The sequence below is a fragment of the Osmerus eperlanus genome, chromosome 19 (genome assembly GCF_963692335.1).
Source record: "Osmerus eperlanus chromosome 19, fOsmEpe2.1, whole genome shotgun sequence".
NCBI lineage: Eukaryota > Metazoa > Chordata > Actinopteri > Osmeriformes > Osmeridae > Osmerus > Osmerus eperlanus.
This window is the reverse complement of record NC_085036.1, coordinates 1,122,633-1,144,186: the sequence shown is the minus strand read 5'-3', so window position 1 is coordinate 1,144,186 and position 21,554 is coordinate 1,122,633. Positions and strand designations below refer to the sequence as shown.

The following is a 21,554-nucleotide window of genomic DNA, read 5'->3' as shown; positions in this document are numbered from 1 at the left end:
AAGTACCGTTGTACTCCCGGAACAAGTGCGTCTTGAGCCTTTTCTTGAAGGTGGAGAGACAGTCAGTGTCTCTGATGGAAGTGGGGAGTTGATTCCACCACTGGGGGGCCAGACAGAAGAAGAGCTTGTGTTGGGACCGGGCGGTCTTGAGCGGTGGGACCACCAGGCGGTTGTCTGAAGAAGACCGTAGGTGACGGGTGGGGGTGTAGGGCTGCAGGAGAGACTTGATGTAGACGGGTGCAGTCCCGTTCACTGCTCGGAAGGTCAATACCAGGGTCTTGAATCTGATACGGGCCATGATAGGTAGCCAGTGGAGAGAGATGAGGAGCGGGGTAACATGGGAGCGTCTGGGTAGATTGTAGACCAGGCGGGCCGCTGCGTTCTGAATCCTCTGAAGAGGGCGGGTTGCACATGCTGGGAGACCAGCGAGCAGCGAGTTGCAATAGTCCAACTTGGAGAGGACAAGTGCTTGGACTAGCAGCTGGGTGGAGTGCTCAGACAGGTATCTCCTGATCTTCCGGATGTTGTAGAGGGTGAATCTACACGACCGGGAGACCGCAGCAATGTGGGCCGTGAGGGAGAGCTCGTCGTCCATGGTAACCCCAAGGTTCCTGGCAGAGGATGAAGGGGTCACCGTCGCAGATCCCAGGGTGATTGAGAGATCGTGGGAGATGGAGGGTTTAGCCGTGGGAGATGGAGGGTTTAGCATTAGATATTTTGCCTGCTTTAAATGCTTTATTTGAAGCATACTTTTCCCTTTCTTTCCTTTTTTGAATCTCTTTACTTTGTTGAGTTTTCTCTGACATCATCAGTCTTCTCTTCATTTTTCTCCGTTTGTTTTTACTACACTTTGTCAGTTTACATGAGATTCCCTGTAATAGAACATCAGATAGATCACTGGCATCAGTATTTTCTACTGAAGAAGAAATATTTGGTTCATTGATAGAAGCATCATGTGATTGAAGGAAAGTGGATTGACTTGACAGTTCTGGTTCATTGGGGGTATCAGGGAATATGACCTCTTGTTGTCTCACCGATGGTGTAAAGATGATGTCACTGGACTCTGCTGTCAATATGTTGTCAGAGGGATCACTGAGAAAAGGGTTTATCACTTGAGCAGTCAATTCTGATTCATTGTGAAGAGCATCATGTGATGATGTTGTGATGAAGACCTCTGGTTGTTTTACAGCTGGAATGTGAGGAGTCATTTCAGGTGAACTGGTCTGATCAGTGATTGTGTTTATCTTTAGAGTAGGTGAGTTTGATTCATCCACAGGGACAGCTGTAGGTCTGCAGTCTGTGTTTGGGAGACCATCGTTCAGGTTGACTGTGTTCACATTGTAGAATTCCACAGGCTTCAACTCATAGGTACAGGAGGACTCTGTGTCCATCATTCTGTGGGACTTCTTGAGCCTGTCAATCATGTCACTGAGACGTGAGAATGTCACCATGACAGCAGTACCTGGTGTGTGTGAACCAGCTGGTAGGGGCAAACCTCTGGCTGTTCTGGAATGTGGGTCAAAGAAACCATATCTGCCTGACTTGGTTCTGAACACTGCGATGCACAAGAGTCTAATCAACAGCAGAGCATACTTCACATCAGATAACAAGCAGCTGAGTCCTGACTCTAGGTCCAGAAAGCTATCCACAGCTCCAGGTAAAGGTTCTCCTAATGTGCCGTACCTTGAAAGCTGAGTCATGTTGGCATAGTGTGTAGCGATGCGTGCAGGAACTTCATCAGTGAGCTCATCGGTGGTCAGATAGATGTGATTAGTGACTTGTTTCCTGGTCTCTTTATACATTGTGTTACCTTTATCCAAAACATGGTCCAGGTCTGCTCTTGTGATTTTTTCATTCTCATGAAGGAATGCAAGAAAAGTCAGTGAGTTACAGGTGCACTGCCGATTTCTGGATCTGCCGTATCTGATAGAAGCCTGGCTGTGGGATGCGCGAACATGTTGTTCAGAAGGCTGATCTCCAGTATCTACACAGTCTGCATTAGAAGGTCCTGCTGCACATGGTTCTTAAATGGGTTGTCCTCTCTTTATAGTATTTTCATGAGATACCTCTGGTTCACATGACTCTTCACTTTGACGTCTAAGGTTTACCTGCTTGACATTAGAAGGTCCTGCTGTACATAAATCATCACTGTGACGTCCTCTCTTTACTACGTCTGCATATGATACCTGTGGTACACGTGACTCATCACTTTGACCTCCCTGTGTCACACTTCCACCATGAGACTCTGCAGACATCTTTTCCTCGCCACTGCTCTGAGGACCAACACATTCTGCTCTTTCAATCCTTGTTGCACAGGGATTCTCATTGGACAGCTGCCAGCGCAGGCTCTGAGCTTTTGATCTCTTACTCTTCCTTGGCATTGTTGTGTTTCAAAACCACAAATGGTATTGTTTTACTTGTATTCTACACAACCAAGATATTAAACACAATATTAATGGTAAAATGAACTATAAACAAAGCAGGATGTGAAAATAGATGAAACCAGTGTCTGGTTTTATTGACCAAGAATGATAAATTAACTCACAGAAAAGTTCAGGGTTTAACGCTTTGAAACTATACCCAAAGAGACTTCTCAGTATGCAAGCGTTGCTCTAGAAGGCTTGGTCTGTGGATATAAATGTGAAGTGTGTGCTTATATAATATTATATTTATATATTTTAGTTCTTGTTAATCAAATGCTTGGAATGTCAAATTCAGTGACAGTATATATTCCTTAGACGTATTATATTAAGGCTTTTATACGCAAAAGAACCCTTATTACAGTATACGACAATTTTAACAAAGCACTTCTATAAATACTGTGATCGGGTCTATTCTGGGCAGTGTACGTGAATAAGGGGTTCAATAAAGGAACAGATTATATTGAATATGTAAAAGATATTTCTCAAAGAAACCTGGACAAATTGTTTTATGTACTCAATGTAAAAACTAAAGTTTGACACTGACACACAACTGAACAAACTATGTTGCTTCCAATTGTTTATAACAGCGAGCCACTTATATCACAATCTGTTTTGTATAAATTAAATACACTAAAGAAGATATTTTCCATCAATCCACAACCAGGTCTCTAATATCAGCAGTGATCTGATCCTCAACTGTTTGCACTTACCAGCAGAGAGTAACTTAATAATACTAGTGTTTTATATTGTAAATCAGGAAGAGTTGTCGTGGCAAAGTGATGATGGAAGAACGCTTCTGAAGAACGTTGGGTCTGCAGACAGAAGGCAGCAACTCCCAATAAATCCACTTCCTCCTTATAGATGGCTTTGTTTTATTTCAGTATGAACAAAGAATCAACTAAACACACATATACAGTGAATGATTGAAATAATGTACGTTAGTTCTAGAGTGAAGATATCTGCTACCAAACCAAACTTTAGGTATGAACAGCAGATCTCCAAAGCAACAACGATCAGGAAATAAACTTATTTTATAATATAGACTTTTACTACAATTGCTTTTTATGTCAAGTAACAAGAGAGCTTGAATTATGTTAATTTAATGATGAACTTTCATAAGAAATTATATATTTGGAAATTTAGCTTGTCAATTATCAATTACAACAAAATGTGTATGTGTATGTTATGTGTTGTCTTTTACAGTTTCTGAATTAACTTTTCAGTTTTGTTCAAACCAATTGTGTTGGAAAAAGTCTCAGAAATAGCATAAATGCTTAGTCTAAGTTGTAAAAACAGAAAGTGTTTTAAGTGTATGAGTTGTAGACAGGAGAGGTAAGAGGTGATGGTGAGAGAAGAGAGCCTCTCAGATTATTCAAATCAGATAGATCGGGTACCGGTAACCCAAGTCAAGCCAACAGACAGGTCCTTGTGACCAAGGTTTAGTCCAAAATTCAGTTCAGAAAAAGGGCTCCAGAGTTTGTTCCATTCATTTGCCAAAGATTACCAACATCAGAGTGGGATAGAGGGGGATACAAAGTGTGAGTTGCCAAATGCAAAAGACAGAGCGGTAGATGTGACAGGAGAGACAGAGAGCCAACGTGTAGACAGAGTGGATACAAGGTACAGGAGAGATAGAGAGCCAATGTGATAGGAGAGATGCTGGACAGCAGGACACCTGGAAGACAATACAAAACACACTTTAGACAGCAGTTTGAAGATCAATTTAAGGAACGTTTAAAGCTAAAATTCAGAATTTGTTCAAATAACTAGGATATAAAACAGTCTACCACAAGTAATACTTCACTTATTTATGTTAAAAACAATGCTGGTTCTAAATGTATCATTAAGGGGACTGGTTCAGATGTCTCAGAGTTGCTGCTGCCAGCTGTCCTTCTACAGGGTTTGCCTTTTATGATTACCACACTTAATTTAATTATGAACCAACTATATAATACTTTAAAATGTGTATTTTAAATAGATTAAAAGTGTATTTTAAATAGATTAAAAGTTTAAGAAGTGGGTGTTTATTCATAAGATGTTAACAATCCACAATTAAAAGCTGATTCTCTGAATTCATGGATCCGTGAAAGTCATTGCATTTTCCTTCAATGTTCTGCAAATATTTCAGAATAGAAAGCGTTTAAGAAATAAGGGGATTCGTGGACAGGAATCTCGAAAAGAGCCACAGACTCACACAGGCAGCGCAGCTGGGAGTGTTTCACAACAACTTCACAATGCGTTTTAACAAACTGCATTCAGTTTTAACTCATGTGTGAACTTACTGTGAAGTCACCTAGGAGTCACCAGCAGTGATGGTCTCCCAGCTAACACATGACGTTGCGGCAACGTTGCCAGTAAGTGCTCAGTTGGTAACCCGCGACGTTACCTTCTGGCAACGTCGTGGCAACGTTATAAAGGGAATGTTGCCAGTTGGTCCGATGGACAACGTTGCCACGACGTCGTACCTTGGTCGGCTGGTTACGTTTTTTTTAGACCCGTGGACAACGTTGCCGCGACGTCGTACCTTGGTCGGCTGGTTACGTTATTTTTTGGTCCCCTGGACAACGTTGCCGCGACATTGTACCTTGGTCGGCTGGTTACTTTATTTTTAGACCCGTGGGCAACGTTGCCGCGACGTCGTACCTTGGTCGGCTGGTTACGTTATTTTTTGGTCCCCTGGACAACGTTGCCGCGACGTTGTACCTTGGTCGGCTGGTTACGTTATTTTTAGACCCGTGGGCAACGTTGCCGCGACGTTGTACCATGGTCGGCTGGTTACGTTATTTTTTGGTCCCATGGACAACGTTGCCGCGACGTTGTACATTGGTCGGCTAATTACCTTATTTTTAGACCCGTGGACAACGTTGCCGCGACGTCGTACCTTGGTCGGCTGGTTACGTTATCTTTGGTCCCGTGGACAACGTTGCCGTGACGTTGTACCTTGGTCGGCTGGATACATTAATTTTGATACCATGGGTTAAGTTGCGGCTAAGTCGCTCTTTGGTCGCAGGACAACGGATCTCGAGTGCATATAGTGGTTTATCCAGAGATGGAGAGATCACACTGGACTGCTCTCAGTTCTGACACTTTTGCAATGTACCCATAGTCTACATGAATTTCAATCACACACAATATTAAATGTGGCACCCAGCACGTATAAATGTAGACAATGCATGTAATTCATGTGCAGCTCAGCCCCAGCATGTCATTGGTCATCAATTTTCTCATATGCAGAAACATAGCTTTAATAAATAAGACTGAATCTGGAATATAATTTAGTCTTTCATTCTTTACTATAAACATGTACAAAAGCAATCAATGTGTGATGTGTAACATGATTAAGCAAACATTCTTTGTATAGCACACCAAAGCTGTATGACACACAATGCAAATTTGTGCTCCAATAATTTTTGTGATACAAAATTGTTAAATGTGACCAAAAGGTAAGCGACTCTTAAGAGGTTCATTTCCAAAGACAAGTCATCACAGAATATTACAATTCTTCCTTAGCAAACCTGCCCCTCAGTCTGCCCCTGAGCAACAACTTTGCGCATGCCCATTTCAACGCATCGCTCAAATTGGGGTTTGGACCTACAGGTGGCCCAAACACAGGCTGAACTCCAAGACGCCTTAAGCGAGGAGCGCCTTAAGGTGCTGGAGTTACGAAAGAGAGTGGTAAGTGTTTGGAGATGCCATGAACTATGGCTTACACGCAGGGTTCAACGTTCACATTGGTGCTGACAATAAGTTCATGACTTCTAATTCCAGACGCTGTGATGAAGTGGAAGACGGGACTGGGAGAGAAAGCTGTGGAGCTCCTCATAGAGGAGACACTCAAACACAACCCGGCAGCCCGTTCAAAACAAGCCAGGTGAATGAATCATGATTGCAGCTTCCATATCCAACCTTTCACATGGCTATGTGACACAAATCTAGAATCACATGTTTTTTTGATGATGTATATTATTTTAGATGTGATTTTTTTATGACTTGTATAGCGCCTTTTTACACGTGCAATTATGTTGATAGAACACTAACTTATTTTGTGCTTCATTGTCAGGGCCAACAGACAGGACCTGTAGCGGGGACTGGCAGAAGATTTTAATTCACTGTTTGGCACTTTGTTTGAAATAAAATGACAATGTTACATGGAAATGCTGCCTTGTTTATGATTAGCTGGAGTTAGGCTACACATCACACAAACCTCCTAAAGTTGGCTACCATGTAGCCTATTATACAAGAACAAGTAGCATTTTGGGCAAATGAGGTCTGCATATGAACCGCCCCAATATAAGCAGTAGAATTGAGAAATATAGGTTACTTAGTTAACGTTGCAGTTACGGACTGGCAACGTCACAAAATGACGTTGCTAGGAGGTCGCGGTTACGGACTGGCAACGTCGGAAAATGACGTTGCTAGGAGGTCGCGGTTACAGACTGGCAACGTCGGAAAATGACGTTGCTAGGAGGTCGCGGTTACGGACTGGCAACGTCGGAAAATGACGTTGCTAGGAGGTCGCGGTTACAGACTGGCAACGTCGGAAAAATAACGTTGCCACGACGTCGCGGTTACGGACTGGCAACGTCACAAGATTACGTTGCGGTTACGTTCTGGCGTCCCACAGATGCACGGTCCCGCAACGTCGCGGCAACGTATGTTTGGTCATCGAGTGACGTTGCGGCAACGTAAGGGCAACGTAACTGTGTTAGATGGGCTGTAGTTAAACAGGAAACAGGAAAAGTGAGGAGAGAAATACATTATATTTCCATTCTTCTCCAAAAAACAGTGTATCACATCCCATTTCACTCTAGAACTTAAGGTTGGGTGATTATTGTTAAGTAGGTAGGGGACATAATTTGTGTCAAGACGGATTATTATGATGGGAAGACATTCTAAACTGTAAACCAATGTAATATCAGTTTAGTTCTAGCATAAACCATAACAATGTGTGTGAACTTACTCTTCAGAGTCAGCCTGCAGGACAAAGGAGGGTGAGGGATGAAGAGGGAGAAAGAGACATTTTCAGTTCACTTCAGAAAACCAACCTCATAGCTCACTTTAAGGACTTTCAGGTTCTTTAGCCACGCTAACCGGTTAGCTAGCTAGCTGGCTAAAGTGACAATAGCTGCTATGCTAGTGTTAAGCAAGCGTTAGCGTATGCAATACAGGAAAAATATTTCACTTCCATTCATGCATAAACTCTGTACGAGTTACAAATTAACTTCAACGCCTTTTTAAAACGTTATATTGTATTTATATCATTTAAATCATTATCGGTTAGCGGCTCACAGTTACTCACCAGAGAAGACGTCAGGACGGAATGATGCGCAGACGAGTTGACTGAATAGCTCAGTCTTGTGACTCAGCTGACTAATCAGCTAATACCAATCACCTGTGTAAGAGACTGAGTGGTGCGTGTCTGTCGTTGCCACAGTGATGGTGCAGCTATGATTGCTAACGCGCTGAGGGCAGAGAACAGAAATGTAGCTAGAAGTTAGTTTCGAAAACGTGTTCCTTTTGCTTTCCTGGTGCGTGTTTGTTTGGGTGCCACGGTGATGGCGCAGCTGTGATGGCTAACGAGCTGGGCAGAGAGAATAACTAATGTAGCTAGAATCCACACCTCAAACAAGTTAACCTAGACGCAAAACTATACGTCCAATCCAAAAAATAAGGATATTTTCCGAGACCCAAGACTCTGCCTAAACCAGAGATATTCTTTATATGTCTGTGCAGTCAGAAATATGACTCTACCTGCAGTTTCGAAAACGTGTTCCTTTTGCTTTCCTGGTGCTTGTTTGTTTGGTTGCCACGGTGATGGCGCAGCTGTGACGGCTAACGAGCTAGGCAGAGAGAAAAACGAACATTTACCTAGCTTCCGCACCTCAAACAAGTTGACCTAGACGCAAAACTATACGTCCAATCCAAAAAATAAGGATATTTTCCGAGACCCAAGACTCTGCCGAAACCAGAGATGTCCTTTATATTTCTGTGCGGTCAGAAATACGACTCTACCGGCAGTTTCAAAATCTTGTTCTTTTTGCTTTCTCTGACGATTTTGTCACCAGATTTGCATTGGTCTCTATGGGGCGAGAGTTGGACTTTGTCTCGCTTTCGTGGGGCTCTGAACAAATGTGTACGTCTGTTGGATTCTACAGACAACTGTCTACGACCAGCACAAAATCAGCTATCTATTGATCCAAAAACGAAGCATGAAGAGCGAAAATTGTGGCAATGCTGGCAAACTAGAAATATTTTTTCAACGACATCCGAAGCTGCCCTCCACTCTAGGGTTTCACGTAAACACCCATGTAAATCTCAGAAACGGCTTGAAAAAGTCATGAAACATAATCAGTGATATTGAAAAAAGTTGAATAGATATCAAAAAGTTGAATTATTTAAAAATAGTTTAGGGTTTTGTCAACATTTTAAAGTTTAAAGAACAATACTTGGAATGCTGAAGCAGCATTCCAACAATAAGTTGAATAAAGATTCAAAGAACAATACTTGGAATGCTGAAGCAGCATTCCAACAATAAAGAGAAACAGGAAAACAATAGTGAGAATGCTTAACAGCATTCTCACAATAAATATATATGTGAGAGAACAAAGGTTGTGCTCTCGCTGAAGGCTTGAGCACACCCAATGAGAAAACATCTATTTCATTCTACACTTCACTCCTATTTTGAGTTGTAAATGAGCAGCAAAAAAAAGATGCTTTTCAATCTATGTAATCTTTATAAATAATAAGTATGCATTTTTATATAAAATATACAGAAATATCAGTTTTAAAAATGTCATTCAAAAACAGACCACTGTGCAACCGACGCAAGCAAGCACACCCTACAATTTCCCCAGAAATTGTACCCTCTCTAGTTATTATTATTATTATTAATCTTCTTCTCTTTGCCAAATTTTCTAATTTGGCACATTGATATTACAGGTCAGTGGGTACCACCTGTAATATCAATGTGCCAATTGATATTACAGGTCAGTGGGTACCACCCCCCTCCCTGAGTCACCACCTTACCACGGTGGAGGGGTTTGCGTGTCCTAGTGATCCTGGAAGCTATGTTGTCGGGGGCTTTATGCCCATGGTAGGGTCACCCAAGGCAAACAGGTTCCAGGCGAAGGACCAGACAAAGCGTGGCTCAAAAACCTACCATGAAGAAAACAAACAATGGTTCTCAGTTGCCCCTGCCCGGAAGCGGGTCACCGGGGCCCCCCCCTGGAGCCAGGCCCGGGGGTGGGGCTCGATGGCGAGCGCCTGGTGGCCGGGCGTTTTTCCATGGGGCCCGGTTGGGCACAGCCCGAAGAGACAACGTGGGACCCCCTTCCAGTGGGCTCACCATCCGCAGGAGGGGTCATGGGGGTCGGGGTGCAGTGTGAGATGGGCGGCGGCCGAAGGCGGGGGCCTTGGCGGTCCGATCCTCGGCTGCAGAAGCTAGCTCTAGGGACGTGGAACGTCACCTCGCTGGCGGGAAAGGAGCCGGAGCTGGTGCGCGAGGTAGAGAAGTTCCGGCTAGATATAGTCAGCCTCGCCTCAACGCACAGCATCGGCTCCGGAACCAGTCTCCTTGAGAGGGGCTGGACTCTCTTCCACTCTGGAGTTGCCCTCGGTGAGAGGCGTTGAGCTGGGGTGGGAATACTTGTTTCCCCTCGGTTCGGCGCCTGTACGTTGGGGTTCACCCCGGTGGACGAGAGGGTAGCCTCCCTCCGCCTTCGGGTGGGGGGACGGGTCCTCACTGTTGTTTGTGCTTATGCACCAAATGGCAGCGCAGAGTACCCACCCTTTTTGGAGTCTCTGGGAGGGGTGCTGGAAAGCGCTTCTCCCGGAGATGCCCTCGTCCTCCTGGGGGACTTCAATGCTCATGTGGGCAATGACAGTGAGACCTGGAGGGGCGTGATTGGGAGGAACGCCCCCCCCCGATCTGAACCCGAGCGGTGTTTTGTTGTTGGACTTCTGTGGTAGACAGAGCTTGTCCATAACGAACACCATGTTCAAACATAAGGGTGTCCATATGTGCACTTGGCACCAGGACACCCGAGGTCTCAGTTCAATGATAGACTTTGTAGTCGTGTCGTCGGATCTGAGGCTGAATGTCTTGGACACTCGGATGAGGAGAGGGGCGGAGCGGTCAACTGATCACCACCTGGTGGTGAGTTGGCTACGATGATGGGGGAAGACGCCGGTCAGGCCTGGCAGGCCCAAACGTAATGTGAGGGTCTGCTGGGAACGGCTGGCGGAATCCCCTGTCAGAAGGAGCTTCAACTCCCACCTCCGGGAGAGCTTCGACCATGTCTCGGGGGAGGCCGGGGACATTGAGTCCGAATGGGCCATGTTCCGGGCCTCCATTGTTGAGGCGGCTGACCGGAGCTGCGGACGCAAGGCGGTCAGTGCATGTCGCGGCGGTAACCCTCGGACCCGGTGGTGGACGCCGGAGGTGAGGGAAGCCGTCAAGCTGAAGAAGGAGGCCTATCGGACTTTGTTGGCTGGTAGGACTCCAGAGGCAGCTGATGTGTACCGGCAGGCCAAGCGGAATGCGGCTTTGGCGGTCGCGGAGGCAAAAACCCAGGCGTGGGAGTTCGGCGAGGCCATGGAGAATGACTTCCGAACGGCTTCGAAAAGGTTCTGGACCACCATCCGGCGACTCAGGAGGGGGAAGCAGTGCACTGTCAACGCTGTATATGGTGGGGATGGTGCGCTGCTGACCTCGATGGGGGACGTCCTGGATCGCTGGAAGGAATACTTTGAAGACCTCCTTAATCCCACCAACACGCGTTCCAACGTGGAGGCAGAGTCTGGGGACATTGGGGGGGGCCCTTCTATCTCTGGGGCTGAGGTCGCCGAGGTGGTTGAAAAGCTCCGCGGTGGCAAGGCCCCTGGGGTGGATGAGGTCCGCCCGGAGTTCCTTAAGGCTCTGGATGTTGTAGGGCTGTCTTGGTTGGCACGACTCTGCAACATCGCGTGGACATCAGGGACAGTGCCTCTGGACTGGCAGACCGGGGTGGTAGTTCCCCTCTTTAACCCTTGTGCTGCCTTCAGGTCACATGACCCAAAGGTTCATAACGAACCACCGTTGTGTTTACCCAATTTTACCCAATACAAAAACAAATAAAAATAATTTTCTTTTAACCATTGCAATGTGGGGGGTCTGAGACAGCCCAACAGTTAAAAGAAAATGCTTCACTTTGTTTTTGTAGGAGGTAAATTTGTCGCAATACGACGGTGGGTCACAATGACTGATGGGTCAGAATGACCCGAAGATAACACAAGGGTTAAAAAGGGGGACCGGAGGGTGTGCTCCAACTTTAGGGGGATCGGGGAGTACGGGGTACCGGACTCCCTGATCGGGGCTGTTCGGTCCCTGTACGACCGGTGCCAGAGTTTGGTCCGCATTGCCGGTAGTAAGTCGAACTTGTTCCCGGTGAGGGTTGGACTCCGCCAGGGCTGCCCTTTGTCACCGATTCTGTTCATAACTTATATGGACAGAATTTCTAGGCGCAGCCAGGGCGTTGAGGGGGTCCGGTTTGGGGACCTCAGGATCGGGTCGCTGCTTTTTGCGGATGATGTGGTCCTGTTGGCTTCATCGGGCCGTGACCTCCAGCTCTCACTGGAGCGGTTCGCAACCGAATGCGAAGCGGCTGGGATGGGAATCAGAACCTCCAAATCTGAGGCCATGGTTATCGACCGGAAAAAGGTGGAGTGCAATCTCCGGGTCGGGGAGGAGATCTTGTCCCAAGCGGAGGAGTTCAAGTATCTCGGGGTCTTGTTCACGAGTGAGGGAAGGATGGAGCGCGAGATCGACAGGCGGATCGGTGCGGCGTCCGCAGTGATGCGGGCTCTGCATCGGTCCGTTGTGGTGAAGAAGGAGCTAAGTCGAAAGGCGAAGCTCTCTATTTACCAGTCGATCTACGTTCCTACCCTCACCTATGGTCACGAACTGTGGGTAGTGACCGAAAGAACGAGATCGCGAATACAAGCGGCCGAAATGAGTTTTCTCCGCAGGGTGTCCGGGCTCTCCCTTAGAGATAGGGTGAGAAGCTCGGTCATCCGGGAGGGGCTCAGAGTAGAACCGCTGCTCCTCCGCGTCGAGAGGGGCCAGTTGAGGTGGCTCGGGCATCTGATAAGGATGCCTCCTGGACGCCTCCCTGGTGAGGTGTTCTGGGCACGTCCCACTGGGAAGAGGCCCCGGGGAAGACCCAGGACACGCTGGAGGGACTATGTCTCTCGGCTGGCCTGGGAACGCCTCGGGGTCCCCCAGGAAGAGCTGGTGGAAGTGGCCGGGGAGAGGAAAGTCTGGGCCTCCCTGCTTAGGTTGCTGCCCCCGCGACCCGACCCCCGGACAAGCGGAAGATGATGGATGGAATCTTGTAGAAAGCAATGACTGTACGTTTTACACGATCATAATATGTATATAACTGAAATACAATGACTTATTGTAACTTTGATTATGTTTTTTGTATGTTTAAATAGTCAAACGCAATCGCTGCAACTGCACGATACTACTGTCGCATACGTTATCATGTTTGCTAATAATGTCAGTTATGTCATATATTTTATAATTAAGCACTTTTTCTACTTTCTCTTTTTTTTTGTAGTTTCACTCCATTTCAATGTTGTCAGCTTGATAGGAAGTCAATAAAGGAGCAAGGCTAATTTTCCTGGCTCTTGGAAAGGAGGCTCTGTTAACGCTAGGAAGCGTTTTTTCAAATGTATTTGTATAGCCCTTTTTACACGCAAGCATGTCACAGAGGGCTTCACATATGCCCATAGAACTGCCCCTCAACCAACCTAAACCCTCAAGGAAGACAAGGAAAAACTCCCAAAAAACTCTCAACAGGAGAAAAAAAAAATTGAAGAAACCTTGGGAGGAGCAATTCAGAGAGGGATCCCCTCCTCCAGAGACGGTTGGTGGGAGAGAGGAGCAGAACACAGGCTAAACATAGTCATACAGTGTTGATGGGTTTTTAAAACACCAAAATCCATTATTCAACTTTATAGATGTAGGACAGGACCGGGAGACTCGCGACCAGGTCCAGCGTTGGCTGACCGATGACCAGGCAGGTGCTGACAACTCAAACCCCCCACACCACAAGGGATGTGTGTGGGGGGGGACAGAGAGAGGAGAGCAGGGATTAGAGAATGCCATGAGCAGCTAACAGTTACAGTCATAATAGAATGAGATCCCCACCGGTCAAGTGTGGACTGGTGCAGCAATTTAACAGAGCAAAAAAGGGGAATTTGATGCAACCCCACACACCAAGACAGCGACAGCCCCCCTCATTTGGAACATGAAATCTGTTCCAGGGGAAGAGAACTCTAAAATAAGTTATACTTAAAGAATAAGGATGGAAACAACCCGTCCCCCGTTGCCTCCAACTATTAACATACTTACCTTTAACAGTCGTAGAATTGACTAAACGTAGAATTGTCGTAGTCGTAGAATTGACACAACACAGACAGAGCAGTACAGCTGTCAAAGTATAGGCTAACGTTAGCTACGTGGTACAGTAATGTTAGCTATAGCAAACAGTACAATACCTGTCTCTTCTGGCAGATGAGTGCATCCTTCACCGGCTGGTCGAAAAAGAAATTTGTAATTTTGGGAAGTTTGGCATTTAATTCAGAAATTTTCTGTTTTGAATGCCGCTTTTGGGCACCGCTTTTAAATGTGCGTTTCATTTTTCCTACGCTACGTTACAGTTAGCTACCTATTTGCAGCGGGCTCGCCGGTCTGTGTGACCATCTGACCTACTTCGTCATGTCACTTACCTAGCTAACAAAGAAAGCACAATTAAATATACTTTCCTTTATTTTTATATCAACTCTGGAAACACAGACAAGACAATAAGACATCCCATGTAATTCAAATTGGCTGCGGGGGTAATATTTACGGGCCTGATGGTGAGCACACCCAAATATGAATATATTGTGGTATTATGTTTGACTTTTGATTTGAATTGGGTTAGGCTTCAAGCTGTGGTCCAATTCTGTCTTCCAGCTAATACATACCACCTCTAGGCCTCTTCAGGCCTCTGTTTTCAAAAAAAATATAGGCGGAAATAGAAACTTTAACTTTCCTTGTGTTCAAACTTCTATTACTCAATACCAGTAGGACTGACAGGGGTCCTGACAGGGGAAATAACTTCAGAGTGTCACCTTTCAAAAGAGACCATTTTTATGCAAGTACTCCAAATGGTTCAAGAACAGCTTTCAATTTACTTTGGGTATGCTGTTTAGGCGTTTTCAGGCAAATTTAACAGGATTCCTAAAGGGTGAAGGAGTGAGGAATATTAAATTAAATAATCTGCATATATAGGTAGTAATTAAGTTAGGGTGACCAGACGTCCTCTTTTACCCGGACATGTACTCTTTTCGAGACCTAAAAAATGCGTCCGGCAGGGATTCCAAATTTGTCCGGGATTTTGCCTCGCTGGATATTTGTCTTTCTCTGGGTCTTTCACAAACTATTACGCCCTTACAAGTTTTGGAAAGGGTATCTCCCTTTCCAAAAATCAAATCTGGTCACCCTAAAGTAAGTGTAGTTGTATGAGTGCAATTTTCATATTGCTAACAGAGCAACTGCCTGTTCTTGATAGATAGATGGATACTTTATTAATCCCAAGGGAAATTTAGGAATTTCTTACAAAAGTGCTTACATTGTTCTTCTCTAGTTCTTTTCTCTGGTTCAAAAACTTTGCTCCACCTACTGTTCTGGCGGTGAATTGTTTTCAGCTCCCGCAGCCTTCTGAGTACTTTAATTCAACGAATCTGTCCGACTCCGTTTGTCTGTCTGTCCGGAACGGAGTCGGAGTAGTATAATTCGGCCTTAAGGCCGCAATATGCTTCCGACTCCGCTTACGGATACGGACAGATACGGACGGATAGACTGCATTTATGGTTCTCAGTAGGCTGTGGGTGCTGAAAACAATTCACCGCCAGAGGAGTAGGTGGCGCAACGGTTTTTTGTAAGTCGTCGTCGAGTGTTTATTTACCTAGGTTATCGAGAAGTCGGAGCAAATTTACAAATTAGCTGTTTCATCAATAAAATACGCACATTTAGTCATTTAGCAGACGCTCTTATCCAGAGCGATAAGAGCGTTATTTTCAGCAACTACACTGCCCATTTCTCGTCACATTTTAATTCAGATGCTGATTTACATGTACTGTTTAGCTGAAATATGATTTGTAAAAACTTACAGCAATGGCGGTCAAAGGATTCTGTTCGTCCTGTTTATCACGGCAACCCCGCCCCCGCCCAACGCAAGTGGTTCTTAATACTGACCAATCACAGCCAAGGGGGTATCCATAACTATCCGAAATTACGACAGTTAGAAAATTCAGGAGGTGCACGTCGAGCTCTCCGGGGCTCTCGGAGAGGGCGTTCCCCGTAGAGGAGGGCGTTCCCACTGAAATTTGTAATTTTATGTATTGGGCTATGTTAAACTCTTTCTCCAACCTGCAGATTGATAATACAACCAGAACTCAATTAAACGTAGTCTTTCCATTAGTGAAGAGGCGGACTAAAACCCTTTCTTCAACAAATATTTAATTAAATTAAACAGTTTGGTCCGGATTTGAGCATTGGCGAAACTGAAGGTGTCAGAATAAATACAAAACGCGTCAAAGTGGCCGTGTGTGAGTCTGGACAATCATGAAATAGCTGTGTCCTCATTAGAACCCGTGCAGTTGCTCTTGAGAAAATGCGCTCGGTTTTCTAAAAAAAAGTCTAACCAGAATTCACTGCTTCAAGTCAGTCTTGAAGGCTGCAGCCGGCTGAAGTCGAACACACCTACTAACACCCCCCCCACACACACACACACACTGCAAGGCACCTGGTCTATTATTATATTTGATAATTTTTTTAATATGTTCTTAAGAAGTTGAACTCTACGCACAGACCCATAGCTGTAGGTTACTTTGGTGACAAACTGACTGACGCACTGAAGTTTTTCAAAGTTTCTCGATGGTGGTAAACAACACAAAACAGATGCCCCCAGAAAATATGACAGTGTCATCATGTAACACCCCTATAATATGTCCAAAAAAAGGTATACAGTTTTTACAACCCTGTGCTTGTAGGGAAGACCGGGTGTAAAACAAACTATAACAATATTATATTTGATTTAGTAATCATACGATTGAAGATAAAATCACAAGACTTTTATGAGATTACATTTTATTTTCTCAGACAATATGTGATGCATTTTCCCCTGATAATTTCAAACCAAACTACTATCTGAACAATGGCTGACATGGTTTTGGGTGGTTGTCCCACATCTTTAAAAGGTTTTACGAATATCCCAATTGACACTTTTAATTTTTGACTAATTTTACAGAAATTAAGTTTTGAAGTTTATTAGGCAGTGGAAAAGAAAGACTGACAGAGATGTGCCTGCCAATGCTTAAAAAACCCGTAGTCAGTCAGATCTGTTGTGAAGGCACATGGGATCTGATACTGTAAATAACTGCAGAAACTGAGAGACCAGGGTTCCAGTAATCTTCCCAGCGTAGGGTGAGCGACAACGTTTTCTCTGAGATGCAGGAGGAAGTGTTGGCTGACAATTTGACTCAGACAGCAGACCTGTGTTGCAGACTGACTCCACGTGAGGTAAGCCTATTACAGGTTAGCCACTGGAGACCAGAGTAAAATTGTCAACTAGCATAAGTTTGTGTCTACAGTATGTACTCACTTTGTTTTAAGTCAGAAAGTTTGCATGTCAACTAGCAGGAATATATGACATAATATACCCACAAACATGGGATGAGAAGAAGATGACTGGTTTACCTTCTTTATAAAATCTGCCTGTCTTCAGCCTGTCAGTGAAGAGTCCAGAGCCAACCAGCCTAATACTGGCCTCAAGTTTATTTCAAGAAACCTCTTGAAGCATAACGGAGGTGTGTCCTCTGTTTTTGTTTTTTGTAACTCCTCTAATTGTTACAACATACCCCAGCATGTGTAGTGCCAACCTGATAGTGGAGTAGGTTGTATCAAAGGAACATCATGTATTTGATATCAACTCAAGGGGTCATATTGTTGCAGATTGGTTCCATTTGAAGTAAACAAATGTGGGTACTTTGTATTAAAGTTTGAGAACTTTAGGTCAATAATTCAGTGAACAGGTGCCAAAGCAAATACCCAGTCTCCCCCTACCTATCAGGGGTGCGTTTCCCGATAACGATGGATCGTAGCAACGATCGAGCAAAAAACGAAACCATTGATATTTCTAACATGCGTTTCCCAAACATGCTCGTAAGGAGTAGGCTAATCTATGCGCTTTCAAGAGCTACGAATTTTCAAGAAACACTTTAAGTACAATGTCTTTGGGAACAGCCCGTAAAACTAAGATTCGTTGTACGATGGATTCTACGATCAACTTAGGCTTACAACGTTTTCGGGAAACGCAGCCCAGGTTTGTAGCCAGGGCTGGTCATAGCTGATAGTTGCAAGTATATTTTTAGTGCATTCCTGGAAAAGCAACATATTTTTACTGGCCCTACATCAGTACCTTCCATGAACATTTAGTAAGGCTATGATGACATATGCAAAGAAATACACAAACGTATAGTATAAATGAGTATTATTAGTATCCCTATGTAGTTGCAGACTCAGGGGGAGACAGGGAGACACCCCTCCCCCCAATTGTTGAGATTACCTTTAATTGACCTACACTCTCCCCCCTGCCCAATAATGGCATGCCTGCCAATTGTAGCGTATAGTGCCCCCACCCACCCCACCTCACCCCCCAATGGTTGAAGTGAATCCTACGCCTTTATTCATAAGAAACATTTGTACTGTATATATTCCATAAACATTGACCAAAACTGTCTCCAATGCATTCAATGACACAACCTTACATTAGAAACAGTCCCAACATGACCATCACTATATCACTATAATTCTGTGGCAGGTTTAGCTTTTGGTAGATCATTGTCAGAGCCACTTTTGAGCTTAGTGAGGTTTACTGGGTTCTGGCTACTGGTGGGAGTCTCAGCCTTGAGACGAGAGAATCCCTCCATCTCGCCCTGATAGGCTGGATTGACCTGGTCCCTAAAGTGGTGAGTGTCATATTTGCGGATGCTCAGGGAGTCAGAATTTTGGATTGTCTGCTTCTCTTGCCGACAGCAACTGTCGTGACATAAGAGTAAAGACAGAGGACAAGTCATTGTAGTACGTTTGGTCACATGTTACAGAATGCTAGTCAACAAAGTCAGTGTAGAAGGTCCATCTATAACACTCACCAGGCGTAAATGAGCATAGCTAGAAGTAGTAGCAGCAGCAAGGCCACAGCCACACACAGGATTGAAATTATGACTATCATGGATGCCCACCTTCCTACAAGGCTGTCATTTATAGTGCTTGGGTCTTTCACTGGAGAAGAACACAAGTTGTTATTTTAATTTTCAAATGTATGCTGAGTTGATAAAAAAATTATACTTGGCTTGATATTATAGATGCATGGAATAGATTCAGTTTGTAAACAAAATAATTGTCAATATATCAACAGTTTCCCTTACTATAGTACAGAGGGATGTCGTCAGACCACTGAGTCTCTGCCAGAACAGTCCCATTTGATGGATTGATAAGGAGATACTTGAATCTGGAAGCAAAACATAACGATTGAAAAACAATTCTTAGTTTCAGGATATACTTCCTTCCAAGGTGGAGGCACTAGGATAAAAGAAGGGGGGATATTACCTGGCAGTTGAACCAACAGGTAACTCTCCATTGCAGTTGGTGGTGGAGCAGCTACCCTCAGCTCCAACTCTAAAGTAGCCTGTTGCAGAGGTGGGGGGGCAGGGAAAGTCCATCTTAACACCAACCAAGGTGAGGAAATAGTTTTTGGAAGAGAAGGCTGTTGGATATGGAGACAGGCTGACAATGTCTGGATTTGTCTTGTCGGCATCGAAATTGGTTATTCCTATGGTAGAAATGTGTTGAATGTGAATTAATTGTGCATTGTAAGTGTACATTACCACATTGAAATTCTTGAATCGTGTTCTAAAGGTATTTAACTCCAAATTGATATTTAATTAATTTATTGGTTGTCCATTAGTGCAACATTGCAATTTAATCTCAATACTGTTCTGAATTCATCCCTGGTAAAAAAGATTTTCAAGAAATACCTTCATTTATTGCCGACACCAACCATATTTCACACTGAACAGAATTGCAGAGCAAACTGGTTACGTTGTCAAAGTAACAGCTTGGTTGTGTCAGTGTGGCTGTGTTTGTGGTCAATTTCCCAGAAAGGCCGTAAGGTGTTAATATAGGAGTATAGTCCACCAATTCAACTGCAGAGGAACAAATGAGAAATGTTTACAGGAAACTCAGTAGTAGATTTTGGTCAAATATACCATTAAATATTCCTCAAATACATAACTAACATACAGTATTTAAAAAACTGTGACAAGTTTTTATGACACATACTGAAAATCCATTCATTTTAAAATCGTTTCAGTCTACTAACTACATCCAGTTTGGTCACTATTTCTCAAATCCAACCCCACCTTGTTAATCCCTTTCATGTTTAACTCTATTATCCATCTATTGATTCAATTGTGTTCACATAATTCCTTTCTAGAACCTAGTGTACCTGTTGGGTTGAATAACAGGCCAGTTTCAATACTGGCTCAACCAGTGAGATTCTTTCTCATCGTATGTACCGTTTATTTGGGTGTGTCTCTGGTGAAGCCAATTGCGTAATTTTCAAGTTCAAACCCATCCCTCAGAATTGATTACAGCAGTTCTGTACCTAATTTAAATTATTACTATAATGTTGTCATGTATTCTTTTGTACTGCATCAATTCATACAAAAGGGATTTATATGAGAAATCTTGTGAAACATACTTAACAGAAACACATAGATTTAAAAATATGTTTTATTTTTATTTGTAATTGCCTACATTTATTATAAATAAATTACTTCAGTTGCCTTTACATGAACACTGTGTTGTTTTAAATAGTTCCATATGAACATTGCAGGAATGCAATAATAAAATAAGCTGCTATCTCCTTCTCAAAGATATCCTTAATCATTCGGAATAAATACTTTTGACATCAACAGGGTAAAAATATAACAAATTGCTTATATTAAAATTGGTACTCACTTTTTCCCATGCCAGTCTGGATAGAAAGGCACAGTACCACGTAGGTTAATGACAGGAATGCCATTTCTTCACATGCACACTTCACAGCCTCACTGCTCTCAAGAAAGTCACTGGTCTTGTTAATGTTAAAATGTTAAATTATTCCCTACCCCATCCAGGGTTTTTTTTTGGTAGAGTGCATCACACTCAGGGAGTGTCGGGCTGAGAGGTGGATTTGGATAGTGCAGCTTTTGTGTACAGGTGCATTGCAGGCCTGGACAAGCCTACTCCTTTGACACATCTGTTTGATTTTGGGTGGTTCACACACGTAAAAACTACCACCCATGATGACAAATGTCACCGTTCCCAAGTATTGACTTAATTCCTTAAGAGGAATATTTTTGCTACAAAAAGGAAATGGAAGAATTTTGCAATGGAATATTGCATTACTCCTGCACAACATATAAAACTAGAGAGGTTCCAATTTCTGGGGAAATTGTAGGGTGTGCTTGCTTGCGTCGTTTGCACAGGGGTCCGTTTTTTAATGACATTTTAACAACTGACATTTCTGTATATTTTATATAAAAATGCATAGGGCCTACTTATTATTTATAAAGATTACATAGATTTAAAAGCATCTTTTTTTTGCTGCTCATTTACAACTCAAAATACGAGTGAACTCAGGGATGGGGGCTAAACGCACGTAAACGCCGTTTACGCACCTCCCGAAATTCGGAAATAGCGTTTATCCACCTCTAAATTGCAGAAATTGTGTTTATCCACCTCTAAATAGCGTGTATGCGCGTTTACGCACATGTAAGTTCCCTGAGCCTCGTATTCTGCCGTTGGGATAATCCGAAATAAATTTGGTGTAATTTTAAAACACCAAAGACTAAATGATTAACATATAAACGCTGTAGTCTGAATCATTTCATCTATGCTGTAGGGTCTGTGACCCTCCAATCAATGCGTTGCGGCTGCGGCGGCGACACCAATCAGGATTCACGAAGTATGTACACACACGTGGTGGATTAGGGACA

The 21,554-nt window shown here is 43.9% G+C and overlaps 1 protein-coding gene across 1 annotated transcript; it reads right to left on the bottom strand.

Moving 5' to 3' along the window:
- Positions 1–16,585: 16,585 nt before the first annotated feature.
- upk3b (uroplakin 3b) lies at positions 16,586–20,749 on the bottom strand. Its single transcript, XM_062485539.1, has 6 exons — positions 20,536–20,749; positions 19,551–19,718; positions 19,123–19,345; positions 18,942–19,024; positions 18,666–18,795; positions 16,586–18,552 (listed from the first exon to the last, which is right to left on the bottom strand). Exons 1-6 carry the CDS (start codon positions 20,597–20,599, stop codon positions 18,318–18,320), a joined length of 903 nt encoding a protein of 300 aa, XP_062341523.1. The 5' UTR covers positions 20,600–20,749; the 3' UTR covers positions 16,586–18,317.
- Positions 20,750–21,554: the final 805 nt, after the last annotated feature.